Source organism: Canis lupus, chromosome 6, assembly GCF_048164855.1.
Source record: "Canis lupus baileyi chromosome 6, mCanLup2.hap1, whole genome shotgun sequence".
Classification (NCBI taxonomy): domain Eukaryota; kingdom Metazoa; phylum Chordata; class Mammalia; order Carnivora; family Canidae; genus Canis; species Canis lupus.
This window is the reverse complement of record NC_132843.1, coordinates 42,678,589-42,706,294: the sequence shown is the minus strand read 5'-3', so window position 1 is coordinate 42,706,294 and position 27,706 is coordinate 42,678,589. Positions and strand designations below refer to the sequence as shown.

Sequence of the window (27,706 nt, the reverse complement as noted above, 5' to 3'; positions counted from 1 at the left end):
ATAAAGAAAATAGATCTTAAAAAAAAAAAACAAAAACCCAACCCACTTCTGCTCTGTGACAGACATTATCAAGTGAGTGAGGAGAGAAGCCACAGTTTGGGAGAAAACGTTTGCAAAAGACACATCTGATAAAGGACTGTTACCCAAAATATACAAAGAACTCCGAAAGCTCCACAATAAGAAAATAAATCAGCAGATTGATAAATAGGCAAAAGACTTGGACAGACACCTCCCCAAAGAAGAGACACAGATGGCAACTAAGCATATGAAAATATGCTCATGTCACGAATTGGTAGGAATTGCAAATTACAAGACACCACTGCTCACCTACTAGAATGGCCAAAATCCAAAATGTCAGCAACACCAAATGTTGACAACAATGTGGATCAATAAGAACTCTTATTTATTGCTGGTGAGGATGCAATATGGTGCAGCCACTTTGCAAGACAGTTTGACAGTTTCTTACAAAATCAAACATTCTCTTATCATATGAGCAATCACACTCTTTGGTGTTTCTTTTCCCCAAGGAAGCTGAGAACTTAGGTCCACACGAAAACCTGCACATGGATGTTTATAGCAGCTTTCCCCATAACTACCCAAGACGTCCTTCAGCGGGTGAGTGGGTAAATAAACCGTGGTCCACCCAGACAATGGGCTAATATTCAGAACTGACAGGAAAGAAGCCATCAAGTCATGAAAAGATACAGAGGAACCCGAAATGCACATTACTAAGTGAAAGAGGCCAATCTGAAAAGGTTATATACATTATGATTCCACTCTGTTGACTTTCTGGAAGAGGCAAAGGTGTGGAGACAGTGAAAGAGCAGTGGTGACCAAGGCTGGGGAGGGAGGATGAAGGAGGGAGTAATGAGGAGTGTTAGGGCTGCGACAATATTTGGGGTGACAGAATGAGGGTGGATGCCCAGAATGTATAGCACCAAGCATAACCCTGGCTGGGAAATCATGAAATGTCCCACCCGGTTGGGATGTCTGTACATCAGAGAATATGTAGGGGCAGGGGTGTAGGGGAACTCGCTGTACATTCTGCTTAATTTTGCTGGGAACCTAAAACTGCTCTAAAAAAATAAAGCCTATTGGGTCGCCAGGACAGCTCAGTCGGAGGAAAGTGCACTCTTGATCTTGGGGTTGTGAGTTTGAGCCCCACATTGGATGTAGACCTCATATGAAAATAAATAAATAAATAGGGATGCCTGGGTGGCTCGGTGGTTGGGTGTCTGCCTTTGGTTCAGGGCGTGATCCCAGGGTCCTGGGATCAAGTCCAGCATTGGGCTCCCCGCAGGGAGCCTGCTTCTCCCTCTGCTTATGTCTCTGCCTCTCGCTGTGTCTCTTATGAATAAATAAATAAAACCCTTAAAAAAAAAAGAAAAAACAGACTCAGTCCATCACAGACACCATTGCTAAGGGTGAGGTTGCTTTTATTTAGGTAAAGAATAGTGACACTGGGGCAGCCCGATGTCTCAGTGGTTTAGTGCCGCCTTCAGCCTGGGGCCTGATCCTGGAGACCTGGGATCGAGTCCCATGTCAGGCTCCCTACATGGAGCCTGCTTCTCCCCTGCCTGTGTCTATGCCTCTCTTTCTCTCTGTGTGTCTCACGAATGGATAAATAAAATCTTAAAAAAAAAAAAAAAAGAAGGAATAGTGAGACTATTTATTTGAGAGAGAGAGAGCATGAGCAGGGGGAGGGGCAAATGGAGAAGCAGACTCTCTGATGAGCAGGGAGCTGATGGGGGCTAGATCCCAGGACCCCAAAATCATGACCTGAGCCGAAGGCAGACTCTTAACCCACTAAGCCACCCAGGCACCCGTGAGTCAATTTAAATCTATTAAGCAGTAGTTTTGAGTGAGAGCCAGGGAAAGGAAGAGAGGTGTCTGTGGCAGGTGCCGGCGGCAGGGCCAGCGGCTCTCCTGAGCGGGCTGCCCGATAGCCGTGGACCTGACAGTCCGCATGTCTGTGGCAAGCACAGTTGCTGGATGACGTCTCCAGGAAGCACCAGTAGGAGAATCACCCCGTAGACCTCTCAGGCTTGAGAACAAATCCCAGCCTTTTTGCAGAAGACTGTTCTTCTGGCTTGCTATGGGTCCTGGGCAGAACTTGATCACCCCACCAGGGTCATGGGGTGGCCATGCACGCACACGTGCTCACCTGCTCAACGGGCCCTGGGATCGGGCATGCACCGCACACCTCCATCACAGGGATCAGATGGAGAGATTGGGCCCCAGCGGGTTCAGAGGCCGCAAGTAAGTTGGGTGAACAGGCGGCTCACAAGCCTTCAACAGAGACTGACTTCGTTGCCTCTTTTCCCCTGATCCCAGGACCTCATAGGAAATTCTTGTGATCTGACTGTCAGCTGACTGGTGGGGAAAGAGTTCAGGTACCATTTACAGATGGCTCTGCACGATACACTGGCTCTGGCCGAAAGTGGACACCTGGAGCCCCAGCCCGAAGCCCGGAAGGACTGTGGTCCAGGAGATTCTCCCTGGAGGCCAGGCCTTTCAGGCACCCGTGTCTGTCTGCACCGAGAGGCGGCCAGAGTGTGTCTCCACACCACATCTGGCGAGGACAAGGAAGGAGGCTGATTGGCAGATGGGTGACAGGTGGTCAGGGCAGGGAGGCTCTCTCCAAATGGGCAAGGAATGCGAGGGTACCTGTGGCTGCCCTCGAAAAACAGGCTCTTGACAGGCAGGCGAGTGAAATATGTTCTCTGGATGTCAATCGGCCTCTTTCCCCAGCCATTCCAGCCAGGGCTTGCTCACTGGGCCCAGGAAGACAAGAGGCCACGGTGGCAGAGGGTGAAGGTCTGCGAGGGCCTCCCCTTACCAGATGGGCACCTGCTGTCCACGTGCCAGCAGCGGAGGCCAGCACTGAGCCCCGCCACGGGCCTGGCGGGGGCCCAGCCAGCCACCTCGCAGCAGGGCGATTACACTGGACCCTTCGCATTGCGGAAGGGGTAGAGAGATTTGTCCCCTGTGCACTATACACATAACCTGCCTTCCCGCCCGGGGAAGGTTTCTACCAGCACCACCAAGCGTGGGCTTGCCTTACTCACTGTCCTAACATTCCACGCGACTCTGCTTCTGATCAAGGAAGTCACTTCACATCAAAAGCACAGCAGCAAAGCGCTGATGCCCATGGAACTAACTGGTCTAACCACATGCCTTATCACTCAGAAGCAGCTGACCTATTGATAGGTGGAGCGACCCAGTTATAGGGCCTGTGGGGAGTCACCACTCTGAAGGGATGGGGTTCCGTTTTACTGGGTCCAGCAAAGGCTTTGAATTAGAGGCCACCATGTGGCGCCATCTCTCCCCTGGCCACAAAACAGGGGGCTGGGAAGGAGGGGTGGCAGTGGCAGTTTTCACACCCGACACCCCACTCCTGATCCCCGACGTCTGTGCCAGGGAAGGGCCAGTCAAGAGACAGAAACCACGGCAGCTATTGCAACAGAGAACATTGATTATAAAGGATTGTTAAGTATGTAAAAAAAACATGTTAACTAGTAACTGAACGACTAAGAAGAAAACCATCAGGCGTCACAAAGGCAGAAACCACTGGAAACAGCCAGCCTCCTAGGATGTAGGAATTCTGAGAATGTGGACCTCTGGGAGTGTGCCACTCAGTGAGTGCTGCACCTCGCCCACCTGGCAAGAAGGCCCTGTGTGTCCAGGCCCAGGCTTCGGACAGGGGCACCGTCCAACCAGGCCTAGTGTCTCTGGGGGTGTTGCTGTGTGAGGAGGAAGCAAGAGACTGCCAACCGGATTTAGCTGCTGGTGCTGGGCTGAAAACTTTAGACGGAGCGTGCCCAGAAAGTGAAAGCTTGCAGGAGGCCCAGAGGAGGCCCAGAGGAGGAGCAGTCCCTGTGGCCTCCTGCCCCACACTCCCAGAGGAGCCTGCTAGGGCAGCTGGGAAGCAAGAGCTGTGGACCAGGCCCTGGACAGAGACGTCCAGGTGGGGCCCAAATCATCCCTGCCAGGCAAACACAACGTACCAGACCTAACGAAGATTTCCCACATTTCCTAATTATCTATATTCATTCATCTACCAAAATTGAAGACCTGCCTTCCAATTCTGACTCTGTCCCTTCATGGCTCTGTGAGTACTACCTGTCACTTCATCGCCAGGAGCTTCTGGGTCTTTGAAGCAGGGGGAACAATGCTTATTTCTCAGGGCAGCTTATTTCTCAGAGCATGAAAACTTAGCATGGTACTCGGCACACAGTAGAAAAGGTACTCCAAAACATCCATTCACCCCGAGTAGGAAGCCAAACAGCCTTCTTTAAAGTGTTTGTTGGGACATCTGGGTGGCTCAGTGGTTGAGTGTCTGCCTTCGGCTCAGGTCCTGATCCTTGGGTCCTGGGATTGAGTCCTGAATCGTTCTCCTGCAGGGAGCCTACTTGTCCCTCTGCTTGTGTCTCTGTCTCTCTCATGAATGAATAAATAAAATCTATATATATAAAGAGAGAAGTGTTTGTCAACTGTCCTCAACATTGTCGGGCCCTGGAAATCTTGGGCTAAGTATGTTCCTTAACTCCCAAGAGGGGGGTGACTGGCAGATTCTGAGAGGCTCTGGGGAGATCCCGGGCAGCACCTAGCTGAAATCCTCAAAAGTCAAGGTGATATCCTCTCTCTGGATGTGCCCTTTCCTTGGAAAAATATCCTGGTTTGCTGAGAGTGCTTTAACCTGCCTTCTCTCAGACTCACTGTGAGGACTTGATTCTGTGAGGTGGGGGAAAGTGTCTGATTTACTAAATGGTTCTTCCAAACCTCTGGACAAGACCGCCCTAAAGGTGGTACTTGTGCTGGGATTTCCCCCCCCTACCCCCACCAACCAGACCAGGAGAAAAGCTGACCAAGGTCTGTAGGGTGCCCTTGGGGGCACCCTCCCTGCATGCTGAAGGCCATCTGTATACCGCACCACCTTTGTTGTCCCCAAGACTCGGCTTCCCCAGGACTTGGGATTCCCTCTGTCCCAGGGCAGCTCTGCAGGCCTTGTGGTGACCTCCTAGCTGATCTCTGTGTCACGCTCCCATGCTGGTTCCTGAGGAAGATCTGGTCCTGACCCCTGTAAATCCTGCTCATCCTGGAGGTCATCAGAAGGACAACCTGGCCTAGTGCTCAGCCCCAGGCCCTCCCCTCCCGAGTCAGAAATGATATGCCTGGGGATTCCTGAGTGGCTCAGCGGTTTAGCGCCTGCTTTTGGCCCGGGCATGACCCTGGAGACCCTGGATCCAGTCCCACATTGGGCTCCCTGCATGGAGCCTGCCTCTCCCTCCGCCTGTGTCTCTGCCTCTCTCTCTCTCTGTGTTTCTCATGAATAAATACATAAGATATTTAAAAAAAAAAAAAAGAAATGACATGCCTCCTTTTGACCAGGAACACTGGGGATGATATGGAAACCTTGGGGATCTGAGGATCTTGGGGACCGGGGGTGGGGGGGCCTTGGGGATCTGGAGACCTTGGGGACCCGGGGACCGCCTGGTCACCCTGCCTCGCAGTTCCTAGCAGAGGCCGAGCCCGAAGCCGGAGTGTGGCAGGGGGCAGGAGGGGGAAGGCCGGGGTGCAGGGGCTCCCCGGAGTGTCGCCCCAGCTTTGCGCCCCGCTTAGTCGGAGCCAGGTCCCGGCGGCGCACGCGGGGGCTTCTCGGCTCACCAACGCTAGGTCTCCCTCCACCTCCCGGGAGGCACCTCCGGCCCAGCACTGTTTGCCCGGGGGCCGCGTACAGCCCGCCAGGATGGGCGCACCCTACCGGCCGCTGCAGCTCGCGGGCCTCCAGGAGGCCACGCGCCCGGGCGGGGGGTCCCAAACCCCGGGGCCGGAGCCGCTGCGGGGACAGCGAGCCCGCGTCCTCCCCGGGAGGCTGCGGCCCAGGCACGGGCGGCGGGAGCGCCCAGGGTAGCGGGGGGTGGGGTGGGGGCTGGCGGGGCGCGCGGCAGGGCGCGGGGCGGGGGCCCGGTGGGAGCGTGGGGGGCGTGGTCCTGGAGGGAGAGTTCCTGAGGGGCGTGACCTTGGAGTCGCGATCTGGGAGGGGCGCGGCCAGGGAGGGCGCGGCGAGCTTCCCGGGGGCGTGGTCTGGGTGTGGCCTGAGGACACAGCGGAACTTGGCGGGCGTGGTCCGGGTGGGCGAAGCGGGGCCACCCAGGGGGCACGGCCTGGGGGCGGCCGCTGGAGCGGGCGGAGCGCGGGGGGCGGGGGCGACGGGCTGGGCTCGAGGGGCTTGGACGAGCGGCGTCCCGGGCTGCAGCGAGCGCGACTCCGGGGGACCCCGGGCGCCCCAGCGTCGGCCGTTCGCTGAGCGTCCGACGTCCTCCTGCACCTCGCCAGCCGCATCCCTACGATGATTCCGAAATGCTCCTGTGGGGAGGGGCTCTCTGCAGCCCCGGGGTTCGCGTGCAGGGTCCGTTAGACGCCTTCAAATGCTCGCCCCTGGGATCGCTTGGCGAGTTCCAGCCCCGGGACTGGGGGCAGAGAGGAGTCAAATATAGAAACTAAAAAATATAGAGACTTAAAAAAAAAAAAAAAAGCTCAGTCCTAAGCCACATAAAGTCTCCCCCGGTGGCACAAGCGGTCTCCAGTTTCAGACGGGTAAACTGAGGCCCGTGGAGGTTCCGCGTCCTGCCGGGGGTTACGGGAGAGCGGAGCTGACGCCCTCCGTAACTTAGCCCGCAGGTGCCTCGGTTGCACACGTCGGTGACAGCGCAAGGGTGCAACCAGGAGGGACACACAAAACGACTCTCGCGAGGCGGAACCGCGGACCCAGGACGGGCCCACGACAGGGGCTGGGGGCGGGGGGGCGGGGACGCTCTGCGCTCTGCGGACGCGGTGGCAGCCGGCTCGCAGGTCCTGCAGAACCCCCGAGGGAGCAGGTGCGCGGCCCCCGGCACCGGTACAGCCTTACGGCGGCTGCGGACGGGGCTCGCGGAGCCCGGGGCCTGGCCGGCGGCGTGGCCCCTCCCCGGGCTGCTGTGCGGCTCCGCCGGAGTTTCCAGACCTTTTCCGGCACGTAGTCTCCGCATACGCTCCAAGTGTCCATATCCGCGCGTTTACTTGCAAAGGTTTTGGTTGTTTGCTTACTGTTTTTGTTAAACTCTAGAGAAGAAATACGCTCCACTATCCCGCAGATCGCTTTTTCGATTTAACTGTGTAGCTTGGACATTTTCTCACATCCGCAAGCATTGGTTTCTCTGCCTCATTCTTTTTAATGGCTACATAGTATTTCTTAGTATCACTACATAAAATTTTATTTAGCCATTCCTCCAAGGATAGGCTTTAGGTTGCTCAGATTTCTCCCTTATAGAAACAGCACTATAGGGGATCCCTGGGTGGCTCAGCGGTTTAGCGCCTCGCCTGCCTTTGGCCCAGGGCATGACCCTGGAGACCCGGGATTGAGTCCCACAGTGGGTTCCCTGCATGGTCTCTGCTTCTCTCTCTGTATCTCTCATAAATAAATAAAATTTTAAAAAAAGAAATACTACTGCAATACATAAGTTTGCCCTAGAAATTCATACCTTTACATTTCTAGGGAACGAAATGGAGATTTGGGGAAGAGTATTAAAACATGTAGGAACACATGCTCCTTTGTGAATACTACAATTATCTTACTCTTTAAAAAAACTGAAGTTCACTTTTATTCAAAGTTTTTTTTTTAATGGTTTTATTTTAAGTACTCTCTGCACACAAGGTGAGGCTCCAACTCACAACCCTGAGATCAAGAGTCCCATGCTCCAGAGGCACCTGGGTGGTTCAGTGGTTGAGCCTCTGCCTTCAGCTCAGGTAGTGATCCTGGGGTCCTGGGATTGAGTCGCACATCCAGCTTCCTGCAGGGAGACTCCTTCCCCCTCTGCCTGTGTCTCTGCCTCACTTTCTGTATCTCTCATGAATAAATAAATAAAATCTTAAAAAAAAAAAAAAAAAAGAGTCCCATGCTCTGAGGACTGAGCCAGCTAGGGCGCCCCCCCTCTTATCCAAGTTTTGAACACTACATTGTATGTTGGATTCTCATATAATCTTGGTTCTGTTTCTTTTTAAAAAAAATATTTTATTTGTTTGAGAGAAAGAGAGAGAGATAGGGAGCAGGTGCACAAGTGAGGTGAGGGGCAGAGGACAAGGGAGAGAAGAGGTGGGGAGGCCAACTACCCATTGAGCAGGGAGCCAATGGAGGGGCTCAATCTCATCCTAAGATCATGACCTGAGCCAAAACCAAAAGAGAGACTTAACTGACCTAGCTACCCAGGTGCCTTTAACATGACAGGTGCTTAAAGGAAGTCTTTTCTCCTTTTTCTAAAATGTCTTAATTTACTTGCATATTTTCCCTCCCAGATGGACTTCAGAATTAATGTGTCAAGTTCCATTAAAAATCTTGTTAGAGGAGGATCCCTAGGTGGCTCAGTGGTTTAGCGCCTGCCTTTGGCCCAGGGCGCGATCCTCGGTCCCAGGATCGAGTCCTGCATGGGGCTCCTGGCATGGAGCCTGCTTCTTCCTCCTTGTCTCTGCCTCTCTCTATGTCTATCATGAATAAATAAATAAATCTTAAAAAAAATCTTGTTAGAATTTGTGTTGAGGTGATCTTATTCAATATGGGAAAAACTAAGATCTTTACAGTGGTTTTTTTTTATTTTTTTTTAAGTTTTTTTTTTAATTTTTATTTATTTATGATAGTCACAGAGAGAGAGAGAGAGAGAGAGGCAGAGACACAGGCAGAGGGAGAAGCAGGCTCCATGCACCAGGAGCCCGATGTGGGATTCGATCCCGGATCTCCAGGATCGCGCCCTGGGCCAAAGGCAGGCGCCAAACCGCTGCGCCACCCAGGGATCCCAGATCTTTACAGTGTTGAGTAGTTCCATCAAGGAACATACATCTTTCTTGATTTATTCACATCTTTTCTAGGGCTTTCAAAAATATTTTTTTAAAAAGTAATTCTCGGGATCCCTGGGTGGCGCAGCGGTTTGGCGCCTGCCTTTGGCCCAGGGCACGATCCTGGAGACCCGGGATCGAATCCCACGTCGGGCTCCCGGTGCATGGAGCCTGCTTCTCCCTCTGCCTGTGTCTCTGCCTCTCTCTCTCTCTGTGTGACTATCATAAAAAAAAAAAAAAAAAAAGTAATTCTCACACATTTCCTATGTTTATTTTTTGATGTGTTATAGATTAGTGGACATTGTGGATATAATTGTTTATATTACATTTTTATTTATTTATTTTTTATATTGCATTTTTATATGCTGATCTTATAACCAACAATCAGTTTAATTATAAATATTTTTTTTAGTTTAATTATAAATATTAACCAGTTATTGGTAATGTATAGAAATTCTATTGATTTTTATATATTTTATAGCCTGCTGTCTTATTGAGATCTCATTAAAACCAATAATTTTGTAGTTGAAACTCTTTGGCAAGATGAATATTGTTTGTTTTTAAAATTTTACTTATTTATTCATGAGAGACACAGAGAGAGAGGCAGAGACATAGGCAGAGGGAGAAGCAGGCTCCATGCAGGGAGCCCGATGCCGGACTCGATCCTGGACCCCGGGATCACGCCCTGAGCCAAAGATGGATGCTCAACCACTGAGCTACCCATGTGCCCAAGACAAATATTGTTAGTAATAACAATTTTATAATCAAACTAGCAGTGACTATTTATTGAGCATTTACTATGTTTCAGGAACAGTTCCAAGCACTTGACATGCTTTGATTCGTAGAATCCTCAGAACTCCAACAACATAGACATTGAAAACACACCATGGCAAATAATCATTCTATTTCTCCCACCTTAGGGGGGGAACACCCTCCCTGCCCTCCCCGCCATTCTGACTTTCCTCCTCAGCTACTTTCCATTTTTCTCCACTGTAAACAAGACTTCTGGAATTACCTATTGTTGCTGTTTCTCATTCTTCCAATTCTCTTTTTATTTTATTTTTTAAAGTAAGCTCTACACCCAACATAGGACTCGAACTCACCACCTGGAGATCAGGAATCACATGCTCTATTGACTAAGCCAGCCAGGTGCCCAGAAGTGTGATCATTTTTATTTTTGTAAAGATTTACCCATTTATTCATGAGAGACACAGAGAGAGAGAGAGAGAGAGAGAGAGAGAGAGAGAGAGGCAGAGACACAGGCAGAAGGAGAAGCAGGCTCCATACAGGAAGCCTGACATGGGACTCGATCCCGGGGCTCCAGGATCACACCCTGGGCTGAAGGTGGTGCTAAACCACTGTGCCAACGGGGCTGCCCGGATCCCCTCGTTTTGATTAAAGCCCCAGGTCTCTTGAATCCACTCCAGTTGGATCTTGTGTCCCTTGTTTCACCAAAACTGAGGTGTTTTTTTTTTTTTTTAAGATTTTATTTATTTATTCATGAGAGACACAGAGAGAGAAGCAGAGACACAGGAAGAGGGAGAAGCAGGCTCCCTGAGGGGAGCTTCATGTGGGACTCGATCCTGGGACTCTGGGATGACGCCCTGAATCGAAGGCAGATGCTCAACTGCTGAGCCAACCAGGTGCCCACCAAAACTGTTTTTATCAAGACCACAGAGACCGCAACGTTGCCAGTTCCAGTGGGCACCTCTCATACGGCTCGATTCAATAGTATTTGACAGTGGCCATTGACTCCCTTCCTTGGAGCACTTTCTTCTTTTGGCTTCCAAACTCCATATATACCTGACTCTCTTCCTCAGACTCCTTCAAGTATATGTTGAGTGTCAGTCCTTGGATCTCTTTTGCTACATCTCCATCTCCTCCCTTGGTGAGCTCATCCAGCTTCTTGGCTTTAAGACCATAGCTTTGCTGGTGACTTCTGAATTCCGATCTCTAGCCCAGAACTCCTTCCTAGACCGCAGGCTCCCATCTAACAATTTCCCTGAAATCTCCACTGAAACCTGATGAGCTTCCCAGTCTCAGCACGAGGATAGCTAAGCTCCTGCTAGCACCCAGATCTGGCTCCTGGCACACATCTGATTGCTCTGAGGATCTCCGCCCCTTGGCTCTGCTGCAGCCACGCCTGCTCCCTGCACGCCCGCCCCGTACACACCAGGCTTGCTCAAGGGACCCTGGCCAGGCCCTGGAATACTCTTTCCCCACCTCTGTGTGGCTTGCTCTCCTTTCCCTTTCCTTCAGATATTTTTCTTTTCAGAAGATCCCTGATGCCTTCCCTGGCCAAACTCCCAACACCCACCTGCCTTGGAACACCACTCTTTTTTTTTTTTTTTTAAAGATTTTATTTATTTATTCATGAGACACACACACACACACACTCACACACACAGAGGCAGAGACACAGGCGGAGGGAGAAGCAGGCTCCTTGCAGGGAGCCCAATGTGGAACTCGATCCCAGGTCTCCAGGATCAGGCCCTGGGCTGAAGGCGGCCCTAAACCCGCTGGGCCACCCGGGCTGCCCGGAACACCACACTTCTTATCCACAAATTGTTTTCCTCTTTAGCACTGATAACTTGTGTATTTTACTTTATTGTCTACTTCCCTCACTGGATTGTAGCTCCATGAGGACAGGGAAGGTTGTTTTGTTCACTTCTGTATTTGCACATGGAAGGTGCTCTCTGAATCTTTACTGAACTAAGGAATGAAGCACGGGTAATCAGATGAGTTTTCCAAAGTCACACAGCTAGGAGAGTTGCAGTTTAGCTGCAGTGCCTGAAATTTAAAAAAAAAATTTTTTTTTAAAGATCTTATTTTTTTATTCATCAGAGACACACACAGAGAAAGAAAGAGAGAGAGAGAGAGAGACAGAGAGGCAGAGACACAGGCAGAGGGAGAATCAGGCTCCATGCAGGGAGCCTGAGGTGGGACTCGATCCCAGGTCTCCAGCATCACGCCCTGGGCTGAAGGCAGCCACTAAACCGCTGAACCACCCAGGGATCCCTATTTAAAAAAAAATTTTTTTAAGTTTATTTTTTAGTAATCTCTACCTCCAACATGGGGCTCTCGAACTCACAACCCTGAGATCAAGACTTGCATGTTTTTCTGACTGAGCCAGCCAGGCATCCCCTCCAGAGCCAGAACTCTTTTTTTTTTTTTTTTTTTTTTAATTTATTTATGATAGTCACACAGAGAGAGAGAGAGAGGCAGAGACACAGGCAGAGGGAGAAGCAGGCTCCATGCACCGGGAGCCCGACGTGGGATTCGATCCCGGGTCTCCAGGATCACGCCCTGGGCCAAAGGCAGGCGCCAAACCGCTGCGCCACCCAGGGATCCCCCAGAGCCAGAACTCTTAACCGTGGGGCACTCTTACTCAGGTGCGCCAGGTACCACCTCTGGGGCAACAGGGGAGAGCATGGCAGACCCTGTTCTTGTAGCGCATCTGAGTGGAGGTGGTCGATAAAAAAGCAAACAATGTCATTTCAGATTCTGATTTCAGGCATTTGGGCAGATGGAGAGAAAAGCCTGGCAAGCCCAGGCCCACGTAGGCCCACATGAGCCGATGAGGCTAGATGTTGGGTGCCTTTGGATATTTTTTTAAGTGGGAGAATGACCTGGAATGTTTTAGAAGTGATTCCCCAGGAGCTGTGTGAAGGGGCCAGAGGGAGTCAGAGCAGGTGAAGGCGGGCTGCTGTGAGGTGTTGCTTGGGTCCAGGCAGAAGGTAGTATCCTACCACCCAACCTGCTTAGACCAGGATGGCAGAGGTGTTAAGTACAAAGTTTTAGAGATAGTTATTCGGATTAAGAGTCAACAGGAAATAATGGAGGTGGGGGGGAATGGAAAGGAGGTTGCTCGAGAATGAACAGGTGATGAAAAATGCAGAGGAACTTATGATTTCTATAGTCTGCTCCCCTACCCCATTCCCAATTTTCTTTTTTCTGATGTTTCCACTATCGAGACTTTCCTTACCTTCTAGCACTCCCAGCAACATCAGTGACTCTTCCATCAGAGCATGGGAATAGAACAGAGTCCTAGATTTAGTCCACTGGGAAACAAATCCCACGTCCTCCGTTAACCATGTGGCCACAGACAAGTTTCTTCATGGGTAAAATCGGGTCTATAAGGGCACCCACCTTATGGGGTTGCGAAGCTTGAGTCGGAGCTTATCTTTTATATCCTCAGCATCTAGCAGATCCTTGGTAGGTTCAAATTTGCACATTTGAATTTATTTCCTCTCAGATCCTCAGCTGTCAAGATGAGGAGGGAACAGCATTTTCCAACACTCACTCACCTGGGCCCAGTGAGACTGACTCCGTTTGCTTGAGAACAAGGTTTCCAAATTCCTCCCTGAAAGTTCTAAAGTATTCCTGATTTCCCAAGACCTATGTACGTAGTTATTCTTATCTTACCCTATAACGTTGTATGGTTTTTCTCCTGTGAGCTTTAGACCAGTGGCTGTTTGCCTCAGTTCCTTTAGTATTCAGAAGTGGGTGAATGAACCTTGTTGACGTTGATCGTGGAATTAGGCCACAGCTCCCACACACCACTTTGGGCCCAAATCCAATGGGTAGGGTTGTCAAATACCAATTCCAAAGCATAGCGGGGAAGGGAATCATCAGCCTAGGGGTCCGTATCACTTCCATCCAAGAGTCCTAGAGTATTGAGACAAGCTCATCATGGTGGCCAGACATTTGCGTACGGAGAGCGCCAACTTCATCTATTTTGAGGAAGAAAATACCTGCCTCATCTTGTCATGTACAACTATGTATCAGCACCTCAACAGTGTGCAAAGTGCCCCTAACTTGTGCAACAGAACTGATTACCATAACCACTTCATGGGGACTTTGACAAAAATAGAAACATGCTTTTTTAGTTCACGAAGAGCAAAATTTAGTAGATTCTAAGTGAGTTAATTCAAAGGATGGCATTTCCTATTTGTAAACATACTAGCAAATTTCTCCTGCCCTATTGGAGATGCCCACTTTCCCCAGTAATTCTTCATGAACAGGCCCTAGCATCTGCCCCTCTGCACTGCAAAAACCAAACTGGGGAAAATTCATTAAAAACTGGCTTCTTGGGGGCAGTCTGGCTGGATCAATGGAGCACAGGACTCCTGGTCTGACTCTTGGGCTTGAGCTCCACGGTGAGGGTAGAACTTAAAAAATAATAATCCGACTTTTTGCAGCTTGTATCATACTGTTACTCTGTTCAATACCAAGTAATACCAGTGCCTGCCTAAAGCTTCTGCGAAGGATTGCACTAAAAACTATGATCCCATGTCAAGACATTAAAATCAGGCTCTAAAGCTAACTTTGTATTTCTCTCATTAAGTGATTTTTGATGGATCAATATAAAAATGAAATTGTTAAAAACGAGCTTGAGAGCAGGAAGAATGGAAGTCCAGCATCCTACCTATAGACTAGGAGTGCTCAGCAGCTTCACACACTCAAATGTTACAAGGAACGTCAGTACATCTCCCACTCATCATTCCAATGCTGAATAAAACAGTGCTAAGAATCAACCATTGGTGCTTGATTAATAACTTCAGGGTTAATACACACCATCTTGAAAAGAGCCAGATCTCCAATGCACTTTTGAGCTCAAGACTGTTACATTTGCATTTAAATTACCATTAAGGGCAGCCCTGGTGGCCCAGCGGTTTAGCGCCACCCTCAGCCCGGGGCGTGATCCTGGAGACCCATGTTGGGCTCCCTGCAGGCTTGCTTTTCCCTCTGCCTTTCTCTGCCTCTGTCATGAATAAATAAAATCTTAAAAAAAAAAAAAAAAAAGTTACTATTAAACATTCAAAGTTTAATAGCATAGTAATGTTTATAAAAATGTACTTTTGCTACTTATGAAGATTCAACTATTTCCAGGTGATTCTGTTAGCCAGCTGGGTTTGTGAAATATTGGTTTAGAATACAACATATCCAAAGAGTTGAGATTTACTCCACAAATTTTACTACTTCTCCTTTCCCCATCTCAGCAGCCCTGTCTCAGATATAAAGTGACAAAACACTTGATGACACTCAAATTATTTTTAATATGAAAATTTCAAGTGACTTAACTTCACAGCTAAGGTGGATAATAAAGACCAAAAGCAGGTATAGTTTAATGTATTTTAATAGCAAACTTACAGGAACAGCACAGAAGACAGACAACATTAAAAACATGTACTTGCATGTAGGACAACTCAGTTAGAAAAGTATAGTGAATGGATGGAATCTACTGTATGATAAAAATGCTACAAACACCATTTAGTTGCCATCAATAAGAAATTTACTTGTTTTAAAAAAATCCAAATGCTGGCATTGTCCAGAAAAATTTAACAGGTTTATTTATAATTGTTATAAAGTTGAACTGCTGAAACGTGTTCACTGAAACATTTTGACTTGCATTAATGCTTTATGTCCCCGCATTTATATTAAAAATTCACACACAAATGAAAATGGAAAAACTGCCAATACCTGATTTCTGTCCCCTATTTTTCCACTTGCAATCGTATACTTAGGTACCTTTTGACCCCATGGAAAAAAAAAATATCTAACGTTCAGAGAACTACCAATAACAGGAAGAAGAGAAAAAAAAAATTTTTTTTTTTTTTTTTTTTTAAAGAATGAAATGTTTTCCATCATAGTGGATTCTTAAGCACGTTCTCCACGTATGCGGCGTGCTAGCTGGATGTCTTTTGGCATAATTGTGACACGTTTGGCATGGATAGCACACAGGTTGGTGTCTTCAAAGAGGCCCACCAGATAGGCCTCACTTGCCTCCTGCAAAGAACAGAGAAAAAGATATTAATGGTGTTAATTACCAACAGTATAGATGCCTCTGAATCAGTTATAAAATGATGAGGAGGTTTTGGGTCACCGGGGTGGCTCAGTGGCTGAGTGTCTGCTTTTAGCTTGGAGCGTGATCCCGGGTCCAGGGATCAAGTCCCACACTGGGGGCTCCCTGTGAGGAGCCTGCTTCTCCCTCTGCCAATGTCTCTGCCTCTCTGTGTCTCTCGCAAATAAATAAATAAAATTTTAAAAAAGATGAAGTTTCTGAACCCTCTGAAAACCTACTTCAGGTGATGTTGACTATTTTACCAAATGCTTCTACTCAAACACCAGTGGGACAACGTTGAAAGGCAGTTTACAACAGTGGAAAGCTCCAGTTTGGAAATCTTTATCCAATTACACAAAAGTCAAATTACTTCATTATTAAGAAAGTAATTTTTTTCCTAATGTTTAATATGCAATTTCTCATAAACTGAAATGTCTTAACGACCTACAACTGAATCCAAGAAATCCCATCTCAACTCTAACATTCTCATCCTTTCAATGATAAATCGAATCATGTATCCAATCCAAAATAACACTCCCTCACCAGTGACCTCCTTATTCTGAATCCCATTCACACTCCTGTACCTGCTTGAACCTCTCTGCCTTGCCAATAATCCACAGGCTCCCATGACATGGCCCCATCTACTTTTCCTTTTACACTTGTTTGATCACATGAGGACTACGGGTCCCAGAATATACTAGATCAGATCAGCGTTTTATTCCTTACAGATTGGACCTATTTGGCTTAGACATGCCCCCTTCAAAGGGTGCCTTCCTCTGTATCCCAATCTCTAATAACCTTTTACCTTCTAGTATTAATATTGGTCCCTTTAGTTTTTTCCATTACATTTCAAGATTCTTTGAAGGCATCCTCTTATCTCCTACCAGCATTCACAAAACCACCAGCTGTAGGGTCTGTCCACGGACATCTGGCAGGTGAAGAGGAAAAAGAGGGGCTTCTACTTATAATGAACTCAACTCAAATTGTTAGTCTCTCTTACAGATGTGAAAAGCTGAAGCACCCTTTACTAGAAGCTGTAACATCTGCTTACTCATTCTGGAATGAAGAAAACTGGGTTCCTAGCCCAGTCCTCAGCCCAACTGTTCTAGTGGACAAAGAGCATGAAATGAGAGGTTATCTGGCCCTGTCTCCTCCTCTACAGCGAAGTTACTTCTCTGTTGAAGATACTTAGAAAAAAGCAGATTTTTATACTTGCTATTTTTATCCTAATAAAACTTTTCCATTTTGGAATCCTTAGGCAATGATAAAACTAAAAACAACACATATCAAATACTTGAACAGTTTAAGCCAGGTATGCTAATGATATAAGACATGTAGATAGGAACAGGCAGATTTGCTTTTTACAAAAAAACCCCGAGATTTGCTTTTCATAGCATTAACACAGCAACAATTATTTCAAATGGTTTAACTCCTTGGTACTCACTGGCCTCTACACCTGCCACCTTTTAATGCCAATTACTTAATAGAGTCTTATATATAGTAATATATATATATATATATATATATAACATATATATATATTTTTAAGAGAGTATGGGAGCAGGGTGAGGGGTAGAGATTCAACAATCTCATTTTGTACCCAGAATGCCTTGCTCTGGGTAGATATTCAAGAGATAGTTTTTTCCCCCCTTAAATCTAACTCTTAAGTTTGCAGCATTTCCATGCAAACATTCCAAAGAATGTTTATTAAAAGCAGAACACCTTATCCAGGGACTCATTCTTAAATATAGCATACTGCAGCCTACTCTTACAGGTTCACAACACACATCAGATCCTACGACTGATGTTCCTCAGGAAAGATACGGGTTTAGTCTTGTTTCACCCAGCATCATCTCACGACTGTGCACATCTGGAATGCTTTTGCAAAATGGAGCACTATGAGCTGCTTTATTTATGGACAAGCCAACCACAGGCCCCATGATCCTGAGACCTTTTAGGACCATGATCTATAGGCACCCTGGTCCTGGTCTGATGTGGCATGTAGCAGCCTGCAGCTCTCACTACCATCCTAGAACCTGGCTACTGGTGGTTTTGGCTTGTGCCTGGTCAGTTCTAGGGGAGTATTTAGTACTCACAAGGGATTGGATCGTGACCCATATTTCTAATTCTGTCACACAGGTCCTAAAGTCTCCTAAACACTAAGGCTGTAATGGGAATTAGAGAACGCCACGTAAACTTATAGCCCCCCAAAAAACACCATAATTTTAAGATAACGGTTAAAAAACATCTCCCAATTGGAAGTAAATACTAATTTATGACATTTTGAGTATATTCAAGGTCTGGTTCTTCCACCATTTCAAAACATCAAGGTCTGAGTTTTTCACACAAGGACACCTTAGTCCAAACTCTCAGATGTTAAAGGCAAAGGCTGAATTTTAAGTTTGTCAACTTCTGATTATCATACAGACTAATTTCTCTCCCCCATTCCTGTACTTCGCCCCCTTCTGAAACTTGTAAACTGTGTAATTCTAAAGCCAAAAATTCACTGACTTCTGGAGTTTTATTTAATGGCTCTCTATTACCTTATTTCCATTAACAAATTCTCCATCGCCACATCTTAAAGAGACCTGAGATGAGGTCTTAAAGAGCAAACACGTAAAAAGCTGCAAACCAAGGTTCCTCTTTCCAATAAAGAACTTTGGAACTGCCAGAGTACCTTGAGGAGCAGAGGCAAACATTTTACTTAAAACCCACACTATCACACTCACTAATGTAAAACACACCCCATAATCACAGTGACGGTGTAAATTTACATCGTGAACTCTCTACCCAGATTGTTTAGTCACTTCAATTTATAAGGCCCCATCACTGACAGGTAAACTGAAACATGTGGGACTTCCAAGTATAGCATGTTCTTGAAGGAGAGTCAGGCTAACTAGAAAACAAAACTAGCAGCTCTGTACCAAATGCTTGTCAAGCTCAGTGATGTCTCCACAGTTAAAAATACAGTGGGAGAAATGTGATTTGTAATTGTAGTAATCTATGAGACTTCAGGATATTAAAACAGAAAATAGTTAAGTAACAGTACTGGAAAATTTTTAGTAGTTTGAAATTTCATTAATTTCCATTCATTGAGAATTTAATGGATGCCTACTCCTGGAATGCACCAATCAAAAGAGGCTCAGACTAACCATAGAAACAGCTCAACCAATTACACTTCAGTGGAGAATCCACCTATCCAATCTTCCTCACAGAGAGAGCAACAGCTCAGCACAGCAACAGCAGCCTTGAGAATCCTCCAATGGAGTGTATATGTAGACTGTGGACCCTCTCCCCACCAGAGATTCCAGTGCAGGTCCGCTGTGCCTAGCAATCTGCATTTGTAATCACTTTCAACCCACTGCTCTGATGGACGTGGCAGCCTTCCCATACCTTGAGCGTTCACTGATCTAAAGAATGCCAAGCACTACATAAAATAGGTTACACTTTACTAACGGACGTTAAATATATCCTTTCAGCCAATCAAATATCTTCCTTATGGGCATTTTTAATCTTGGCTCAAAACACAAATATTTCAGATACATAATTACCTCTAAAACTATTTCTCAGAGTTCTGATGCACAGGTGCTAAGATTAAACTCAATAGTTTCCCATTTAAGTGGAAATCCATAATCCTCTTTACCTAACTACAAGTCTTGAAATCCCTGTCCCTTAACACATACCATTTAATCTTTCAGCAAACCTTTTCTTCTTCCTATCGCCAATCCAATCCTAACTACCCCTGTGCTTCCTCTGACCTCATACACAATTCTTTAATACAGCCTATGCCCATCCCAGACACTGCTCTCTCTCCTTGCACCTGCTCCCTCGGAGCCAGTAAGACATTCATCCTACATTCCTTTTCCAGTGGTCACTGTTTAGAGCTGATTACCAATACAGACCTTTAGTCTCACTGTCTTTGTACCATCCTGCAGCACGATGAACAAGAGGGTTCTTTCCCCCTTTAAGCACTGTTCTCAAAGCAACGTTTAAAACTTAAAAAAAAAAAAAAAGGCATATAAGAACGCGCACTTGGCTTTGGCATCAAACGGGTTCATTATTAGGACTCTGGGACCCAAATGGGATCAAATGACAGTTCTGTATATATGACCTTGAACAATGTAATCTTTCTGATACCTCAACAGTGAAGTACAGGTATTACCTTACAGGCCTCTGATAATTAAATTATATCAGCAACATAAAGATTTAGAATTGTTCTTGGTACCCAGCAGAGCCTTTCCCACCCACCATTTTACCTGCAAAGCACCAATAGCTGCACTCTGGAAGCGCAGATCTGTTTTGAAGTCCTGAGCAATTTCTCGCACCAGACGCTGGAAAGGAAGTTTGCGGATCAGAAGTTCAGTGGACTTCTGATAACGTCTAATTTCACGGAGTGCCACAGTACCAGGCCTTCAAACAAAACAACACAACAAAAAACCTACGTTAAAGTAATGGTTACCAAAACATATAAAAAACGTAAAAGGATAAGTGGTTAGCTTTAAAGAAATGCAGTTAATATCCAAAAAACAGACCCTCCATGTTTTCTTTAGCTTCTATAAAAGTTTCACTTATCAATTTATAATATGATGTGAATATTCAAGCGTATCAAGAGTAACAGTACCTTTAAACCAAAAAGTATGGTATTAAAGTAGAGTCTTGGCAGGGAATTCATTCAAGTCCCATTCATTTTCATCTATAACAGACGTGGCAGTAACTTCTGTTATCATTATTTGGGAGGGTGTTGCGCCATTAACAATAAAGTCTCAATTCAGACTCTTCTCAATTTGGCATCACACTCACTCCCACCCGCACCCTCAATTCTTCTGAAAGACCTACCAACACCATCCAATGAGCCTCGTTTAAAAATACTATTGTAGGGGATCCCTGGGTGGCTCAGCGGTTTGGAGCCTGCCTTTGGCCCAGGGCGCGATCCTGGAGTCCTGGGATGGAGTCCCGTGTTGGGCTCCCTGCATGGAGCCTGCTTCTCCCTCTGCCTGTGTCTCTGCCTCTCTCTCTCTGTCTCTCTCTCTCTCTATCACAAATAAATAAATAAATAAATCTTAAAAATAAAAATACTATTGTGGTCTATTTATTTAAGTTGGATTCCCCAGAGTGCATTTATTAGACTACTGCTCATCACTCGGGAATAATCCCACCTGAGTACTCATGATTGTGCAGCGTATCTTCCACGTGGAAGACTGAGTGGTTTTGTTTTTACTAAGTAACTGCTGGCAAAAAAAATGTACCTCAAATCTGACTTATTTTCTTCCATCGAATGAGCTTTTGAGAGTAACTATAAAGTCATTCAAAGAGATTAAGTATGGACAACTTCTGCCCTCTAATGGCAGATGCTCTTAACAACACTGTTTAGTGTAGTTCAAAACCCATACTGTGCTAATAACAAGGAAATAAACCAATTCAAGTAAACGAGGGATGAGAACTTTACTCAAATAAGACGTCCCCCATCTTGGTTACTGGGAAAATAAAATTAATATTAAAACCTCTCGTTTCACCAAAAGTGAGTGTTCTCAGAAATGTTTATTTAAAACACTTTACGATTTAAAAAATATATACCACTAACATAACAAACGAAATAAAATGTTACTCTATCCACGAACGTTATTAGTGATTCAATAGGTCTCCTTTCGGCAGTTTCAAAATAAAACGTTCCTAAAACCCAACACTAAATTCATACACACACACACACACACACACACACTTTTTTCTTCCAAGTATTAACAAATACTCAAAGGGGGAAAGACATTAGTTTCCCTCAAGCCAGAAGTCTGATTATACACTCTTGTGTTATATTATATAAATACTGCTTCCGCGGACAGACTTTGTCCCACTATTTCCTTTTTTTTTTTTTAAATACCTGTAACGATGAGGTTTCTTCACCCCTCCAGTAGAGGGCGCACTCTTGCGAGCGGCTTTTGTAGCCAGTTGCTTCCTCGGTGCTTTACCACCGGTCGATTTGCGGGCAGTCTGCTTTGTACGAGCCATGGTACAGAGACCTCCTTACTTACCTACCAGCATTAAAAAACGAAAATCATGTCTCCGACTACCAAACACCCAAGTTTCCTGTCACAAGCGACCCCCCCCCCCAATCTGGAAATTACCAGTACCACCCCCCGCCCCCGGCAAACCCAAACAAAACCCAACAATGTCCGTAACGTTATGTAATTCGAAAGGGTGCAGATTACGTCTACCACCCAAATAGGACTTCTTGAAACAAACTGTAGTACCAGAAGATTGTTAGCATTAAGGCCAATCATCTCTCAAAATGCCAAACCTGAGCGACAAACGGCAAAACAAAAAAGACCCCAAACTGCTTCTGCTTCAATGTCTTCAATTAAATCAGAAATTAGAAATGTCTGTAAGCACCCAATCCACGGACAAGTCAAAACAACGAAGCCACAAACCACAGAAAGGTCGAGTCAAATTTCGGGGGGAGGGGGTTTTCCAGCTCCCCCCCCCCCCGCGGCCGCCCCCCGGCGCGCCCGGCAGCGCACAGACCGCTGTAAATATCCGCAAACAGCCCCGCTTTCCGTCGGTACGGCTCCCGGGGCGCCGCGGGCCGCCCGCCCGGCCCGGCCCCGCTCCAGCCCGCGGGGGCTCCGCCGCGACCTCCCCCGAGGGCTCGCCGACCCCGCCGGCCCGGCCCGCCGAAACTTTGGGGCCCGGCCCCGGCCCGCCGCCCGCGCGGCTCCCCAGCCCGGCCAGATGGAAACAATCGCGCCGCCGAGCCCGTTCCTCCCGCACGCACCGCACACCAAAACGCTCCAAAATGCCCCGATCCCCTGCCACGTGCCGCCCTCCAAAATGCAAAAGTTTTTTTTTGCATTTCAAATGCATCAAGTTTCCGCTTCTCCAAAAAAGGAGAGAAAAATGTCCCTCTGCGAAAAACGTTCCCCCGTCCGTGAAACGGGGAAGAGAGAAACGGGGGAGAAAATATGGTCGGTGACCAGAGAAGAGAGACAAGATGGTGAAGCTCAGCAACAACTGTGGGGAGGCAGCGAGAAGCGAGTTACCCCGGGGTGGGAAGCGGCGGCGATTTCCAGCCCTTTCCCGCCCGAAAACCGCGGCCCGGGGCCCGGGGGCGGCAGTTAAGGGGCCCGCGCGGATCGTGGTGAGGGTCTGGGGTCCCGGGAAGGGGCAGCGGGCGGCATTTCGCCGAAGAAAGAGGCGCCGGGGGCGCGGGGCGGAGGGAGAGCGGCTCGGCGCCGCGGCGGAGGCTGCTGTGGGGCTTAGGCGGCGAGAGCCGGGGAGAGCCGCCGCCGCCGCCGCCGCCTCGGGGCCACGGAAACTCGCTCCTCACCTCCATTTCTGGGCCAAAAAGTTTGCGGGCCGAGCCCGGGGGGGCCGCGGGGCCGCCCCCGCCGCGCCAGGGCCCGACCCGCGGCGGGCGGCGAGCGGCGCTCGGTCCCGGGGAGGCGGGCGGACGGGGAAACTTACCCCCCTTCTCCTTCGGCTGGAGCTCGGCGAGCTAGAGGCGGCGCTGGCGTTGGCGAGCGACGGCGGCGCGGCGGCGGCTGCGAACACAATTGAAAGATGGCTGACACCGAGGCTATCCCCCAACACACGCCGCCCCGCCCCCGCGCCGCGCGCCAGCCAATCACAAACAATGGAGGGAAGGCTCGGCCCCGCCCCCGGCCCCCGCTCGCGCCCCGCCCCCGCCCCTCCCCCCGCCCGCCCGTTCGCTGGCGCGCGCTCGCCCCTCCCCCGCGCGCCGCCCGCTCCCTCCCCCCCGGCCGCCTCGCGCCGAGTGTGTACAAACACAAAAGACGTGCCGGAGGGCCGACGGCTCCCGCCGCGACGGCCGCCCGCCCGCCCGCCTGCCAGCCCGCCCGCGCACCCCCGGCCGGGCTCCAGCGTCCGGCCCGCTGCCCCCCCCAGCCCCCCCGCGCCCACGTCATCCCGCCCGGAGCCCGGGGTCGGGGCGCCCAGGGCGGTGGGGGAGGGGCGGCGGCCCGGGCGCGGCCGGTGAACGCCTGGCCTGCGGGCGGCGGCGGGGGAGGGATGGGGTGGGGAGCGGGGGCGGCCCGGGCGGCGGCGGCGGCGGCGGCGGCGGCGGCGGGGGTTGGGGGGTGCGGGCCCGAGGCCGCGGCCGGCCGGGGGCGGCCCCGGGGGAGGGGGCCCGCCCGCGCGCAACTTTCCCCGCAGGTGGCGGCGCGGGGCCGGGGCCGGACGCCTGACGCAAGATGGCTGTGCTCGGCGCGCCCGACAACAATGCGCCGCCGCCGCCGCCGCCGCCGCCGCGCCAGCCCAGCGCCGGGACCTCCGGGGCCGCGGCGCCCGCCCGCCTGCCTCACCCGCGGCCGGGGCGGCGCCTGGGGACTGGCCGGTTCCCGTCCTCGGGGCGCCGGCAGGGTGGGTGCCCGGCCCCGGGATGGTCCCGCCGCGGTGCGCGGCTCCGGGGGACGGCGGGGGCGCTGCGGGGCGCTCCCGGCGCCGGCATCTCAGCCGCGGACGGCGTCCCGAGCGGTCGGACGGGGGAAGAGTCGCCCAAGGTCACTTGAGTCCGGGGCCGGCCCGGGAGCCGCCGCGGGGCTCCGCGCCTCCGGCGTCCGCCCTGACTCCCTGGGCCCGGGCCGCCTGCAGCCGCCCCCGGAGGGGAGAGCCCCGTAGGCTCGGGGCCGGCCGAGCTGCCCGCCCGGACTTGTGTCATCCGCGCCCACGGGACTTGGCTTGTCATGCTTTGTTGGTTTTTGCTTTTGTTTTGTTTTCAGGAAACCAAAATGTTTGTTGTCGGACTTATCCGGGAAAGCTGTCCTACCTCAATTACATTCGTTGTATCTTCAAGAAATGTAAAGTGACCTGGGTAGAAATGCTCCCTCGGCGTGCTAGATTTTTCCATAGTTTCTATTTTTTTGGCTTTGAAAGAGATTTCTAAGGAAGGGAAAGCCTACGGCCGGCGAGAGAGTTCTGGCCTCGGAATATCTGAAGCAACTCAGGTGTGCGGCTGTAAAATGGAAGGAATATGTATCCCTTGAAGATAGACCACGAGCTCATTCTAGTGGTGGGACGCTGCGCCCTGGCTGGGCGTCTGCTTATTTACCTAGTGAACTCGGGAAATCTCAGTGAGTGATTTTTTTTTTTTTTTTTTTTTTTTATGATAGGCACACACAGAGAGAGAGGCAGAGACGCAGGCAGAGGGAGAAGCAGGCTCCATGCACCGGGAGCCTGACGTGGGATTCGATCCCGGGTCTCCAGGATCGCGCCCTGGGCCAAAGGCAGGCGCTAAACGGCTGCGCCACCCAGGGATCCCCAGTGAGTGAATATTTCTTGAGTGACAACTGTGTGCCAGGCACAGGTCCGGGTGCTGGGAGTAGAATAGTCAAGGACACAGGCGACCATCCTGCCCTCCTGGGGCGTAGGACCTCCGGGAGCATTGCCTTGCTCAGGGAAGTAGCACCTGGACAAGGGAGAGGAAGGAGGTCCCCTGGGGCCAGAAGACTGGTAGGAAGCTATGGCCCAGAGAAGAGGGCTTTCAGGTCCTAATGACCCGGCAGGAGAAATGCCAGGGCAGAAACCGGATGCTAAAGGGGCGCCAGGGTCAGCCCAGAGTTGGCGCTACTTGTAAAACTCTTGCACTAATAATAATGGCCTCGAAATTTGGAGTAAAAAAAAAACAGGGATGGGGGAGGGGCAGGGGAGGAAAAGCTTTTAAGTTAAAACACTTTCCCTAGAATAGAATGCTTATAGCCACTAATTTAGATTTGTTTATAAGTAAAAGTAAAAAAAAAAAAAAAAGTAGAATGGAAAGGATTTTAAAAGCACCACTATTAATATCTGCTTGGCTCCTGAGGCAGTCAGATGCTGTCATGGAGCTGCTGTTTCTGGCTACTCTGGTGCCACCCCCACGCACACTGTCATATTACCCTGTTTCTTCAGCACATTGATTTAAATGATCATATTTGTTTATTTGTTGTCCGTCTCTTCCCCAAAGAATGTGAAGTTTAGGACAGCAGTGGGCTTACTTGTTTCTTTCCACTGGTCTAACATTGCTGCCCCACTCCACCCCCCAATTTGGGGGCTGTTCTAATTTGTTCTACTTCCTCACTAGGTGATCACAGCCAGCACCGTGGAAATTGTCAAAAGTACAACAAAAAGTAGAAAGAATAGTCTAATTCTAATGCACCCATCACCTACCTTCAAAAATGAGCTATTCATGACCAATCTTGCGATTCATCTACTAACTTCCCTGCCTCTCCCACTTGAATTATTTTGAAGCTAATCCCAGACTTTTTACATCATTTCATGTATAGATATTTCAGTATGTATGGGTAGGAGCCAAATAAATGGTTGATAAGCCTATTAAATCTCTTTGTAGAGTTGTTATTTGCATTTTTTAAAAAAGATTTTATTTATTCATGAGAGACACAGAGAGGCAGAGACACAGGCAGAGGGAGAAGCAGCCTGCATGCAGGAAGCCCGATGTGGGACCTGATCCCAGGATCCTGGGATAATGCCCTGAGCCAAAGGCAGACGCTCAACTGCTGAGCCACCCAGGCGTCCTTTGTTATTTGCATTTTGTTGAAAAATCCATCCTGGGGCTTTGGATCCCAGTCCTCTCCCCAAAACTGGTTCTGTCCAGTCTTGCCCAGTGAAGGACATCATGATTTGTCCTGCTGCTCACACCAGAAGGCACTGGCATGCTCCTCCAACCTCCCTTTCTTCCCACCATGGTCCTGTTATTCCTCCTTCTGGAAAGCTCCTCGGGATGACCTTACTCTTCCCTTCTCTCTGGGCCTCACGGTACTGTCCTATGTGGCCTCTCTCCACTTTTGCGACTCTGTACTCCATCTCTCTGCCACAGCACACGAGATGAGATTCATAGGCGGTAAATCAGATTAAGTCTCGTCCTTGCTTAAGTCCACTCAGTGGCTCCCATTGCTCTGGATACAGTTGGTGCTTTGCAGGACCTGCCATCATTCCCGCCCTCCCTGTGGCCTGGTGCTTCAGCCCAGCCACCTTGGGGCTGTCAAGCCCTTCCCTCCTGCGGGTCATGGCGCTTCTGTTTCATGCTGAATGCTGTCCTGCAGCTTTTCAGAGGGGGCTACCTCTCTCATCTCTTAGAAAGTGATCCTATTTGTAGGGGACAGTGAAGAGAAGTAGCAGGGATTTGGTGACATTGATTAACAATTTCATTATACATTTGTATATATTCTATAATCACTATAAAAAATTCTATTTTAAGGAAGATATTAAATATTAAACTAGTGTAAAACTCCCAAATGTTTTCAAAGGTTTCAATTAAAAACACTGAGCTTGTGTCTATGCACAGGATGTTTTATGTCAAGTTTTAAGCTTGAGATGGCCGTAGTCTATTTCTGATCAGGACTTTATAATGAAGATCTCTTCATATTCTTTATGGTCTCATCCTTGAGAAAGTCTGTTCACACAAATAGGTGGTAAAGAATGCAAAAATGATTGTCTTGGACTATTCAAAAAAGTATACCCATTGAGGTTCGATATTTAAAAATCTTCCCTTTTGTTCGACAAATGTGATCTCGTACTTCCTTGTGAACTGATTTTGAGTCCAATGAAACTTTTGAAAGGTCACGTATTTAAAAATGATTATGTAGCTCAAATCTGTAGAATGCCCACGTGCTGCTGAGCAGTCGCCCCAGGGCTGCCTGGGTCACCACCAAAGGGGTCTGTGCACTAGAATGGAGACAAGTGCCCTGTAGAAAGATGGAAATGCAGGTCTGTGCCAGGATATCTGTTGAGCCTCCTTGGCCTCAACCCTGGCCAGCTGCATTTTGGGCTTCACCAGTGCTCCTGGGCCCCTGGCGTGGGTATTCCTCGGTGTCCTTGCCTGTGATGGGCACTGTTCCCTGCCCCAACTAAAGCAGGGATCTAGGGGCTAGAGCACCTCCTTGGCTGTGCTCATCTCATGTGCATATCATGTAAAACAGGGAGTGGGGCCACCTTGGTGGCCACGCAGCAGGGGTCATGCTGTTCAGGCTGCCCTTCAAGGAGACCCAAATG

The 27,706-nt window shown here is 49.0% G+C and overlaps 1 protein-coding gene and 1 long non-coding RNA gene across 2 annotated transcripts; one reads left to right on the top strand and one right to left on the bottom strand.

The window, feature by feature from the left end:
* Window positions 1–14,989: 14,989 nt before the first annotated feature.
* Window positions 14,990–23,321, bottom strand: H3-3A (H3.3 histone A). The gene is made up of 4 exons (XM_072830190.1): window positions 23,168–23,321; window positions 21,588–21,738; window positions 19,969–20,122; window positions 14,990–15,657 (listed from the first exon to the last, which is right to left on the bottom strand). Exons 2-4 carry the CDS (start codon window positions 21,713–21,715, stop codon window positions 15,529–15,531), a joined length of 411 nt encoding a protein of 136 aa, XP_072686291.1. The 5' UTR covers window positions 21,716–21,738; window positions 23,168–23,321; the 3' UTR covers window positions 14,990–15,528.
* Window positions 23,322–24,053: 732 nt separating this feature from the next.
* Window positions 24,054–26,034, top strand: LOC140635477 (uncharacterized). The gene is made up of 3 exons (XR_012032796.1): window positions 24,054–24,666; window positions 24,832–24,982; window positions 25,779–26,034. It is a non-coding gene; the product is annotated as an uncharacterized lncRNA (long non-coding RNA).
* The last annotated feature ends 1,672 nt before the right edge of the window (window positions 26,035–27,706 follow it).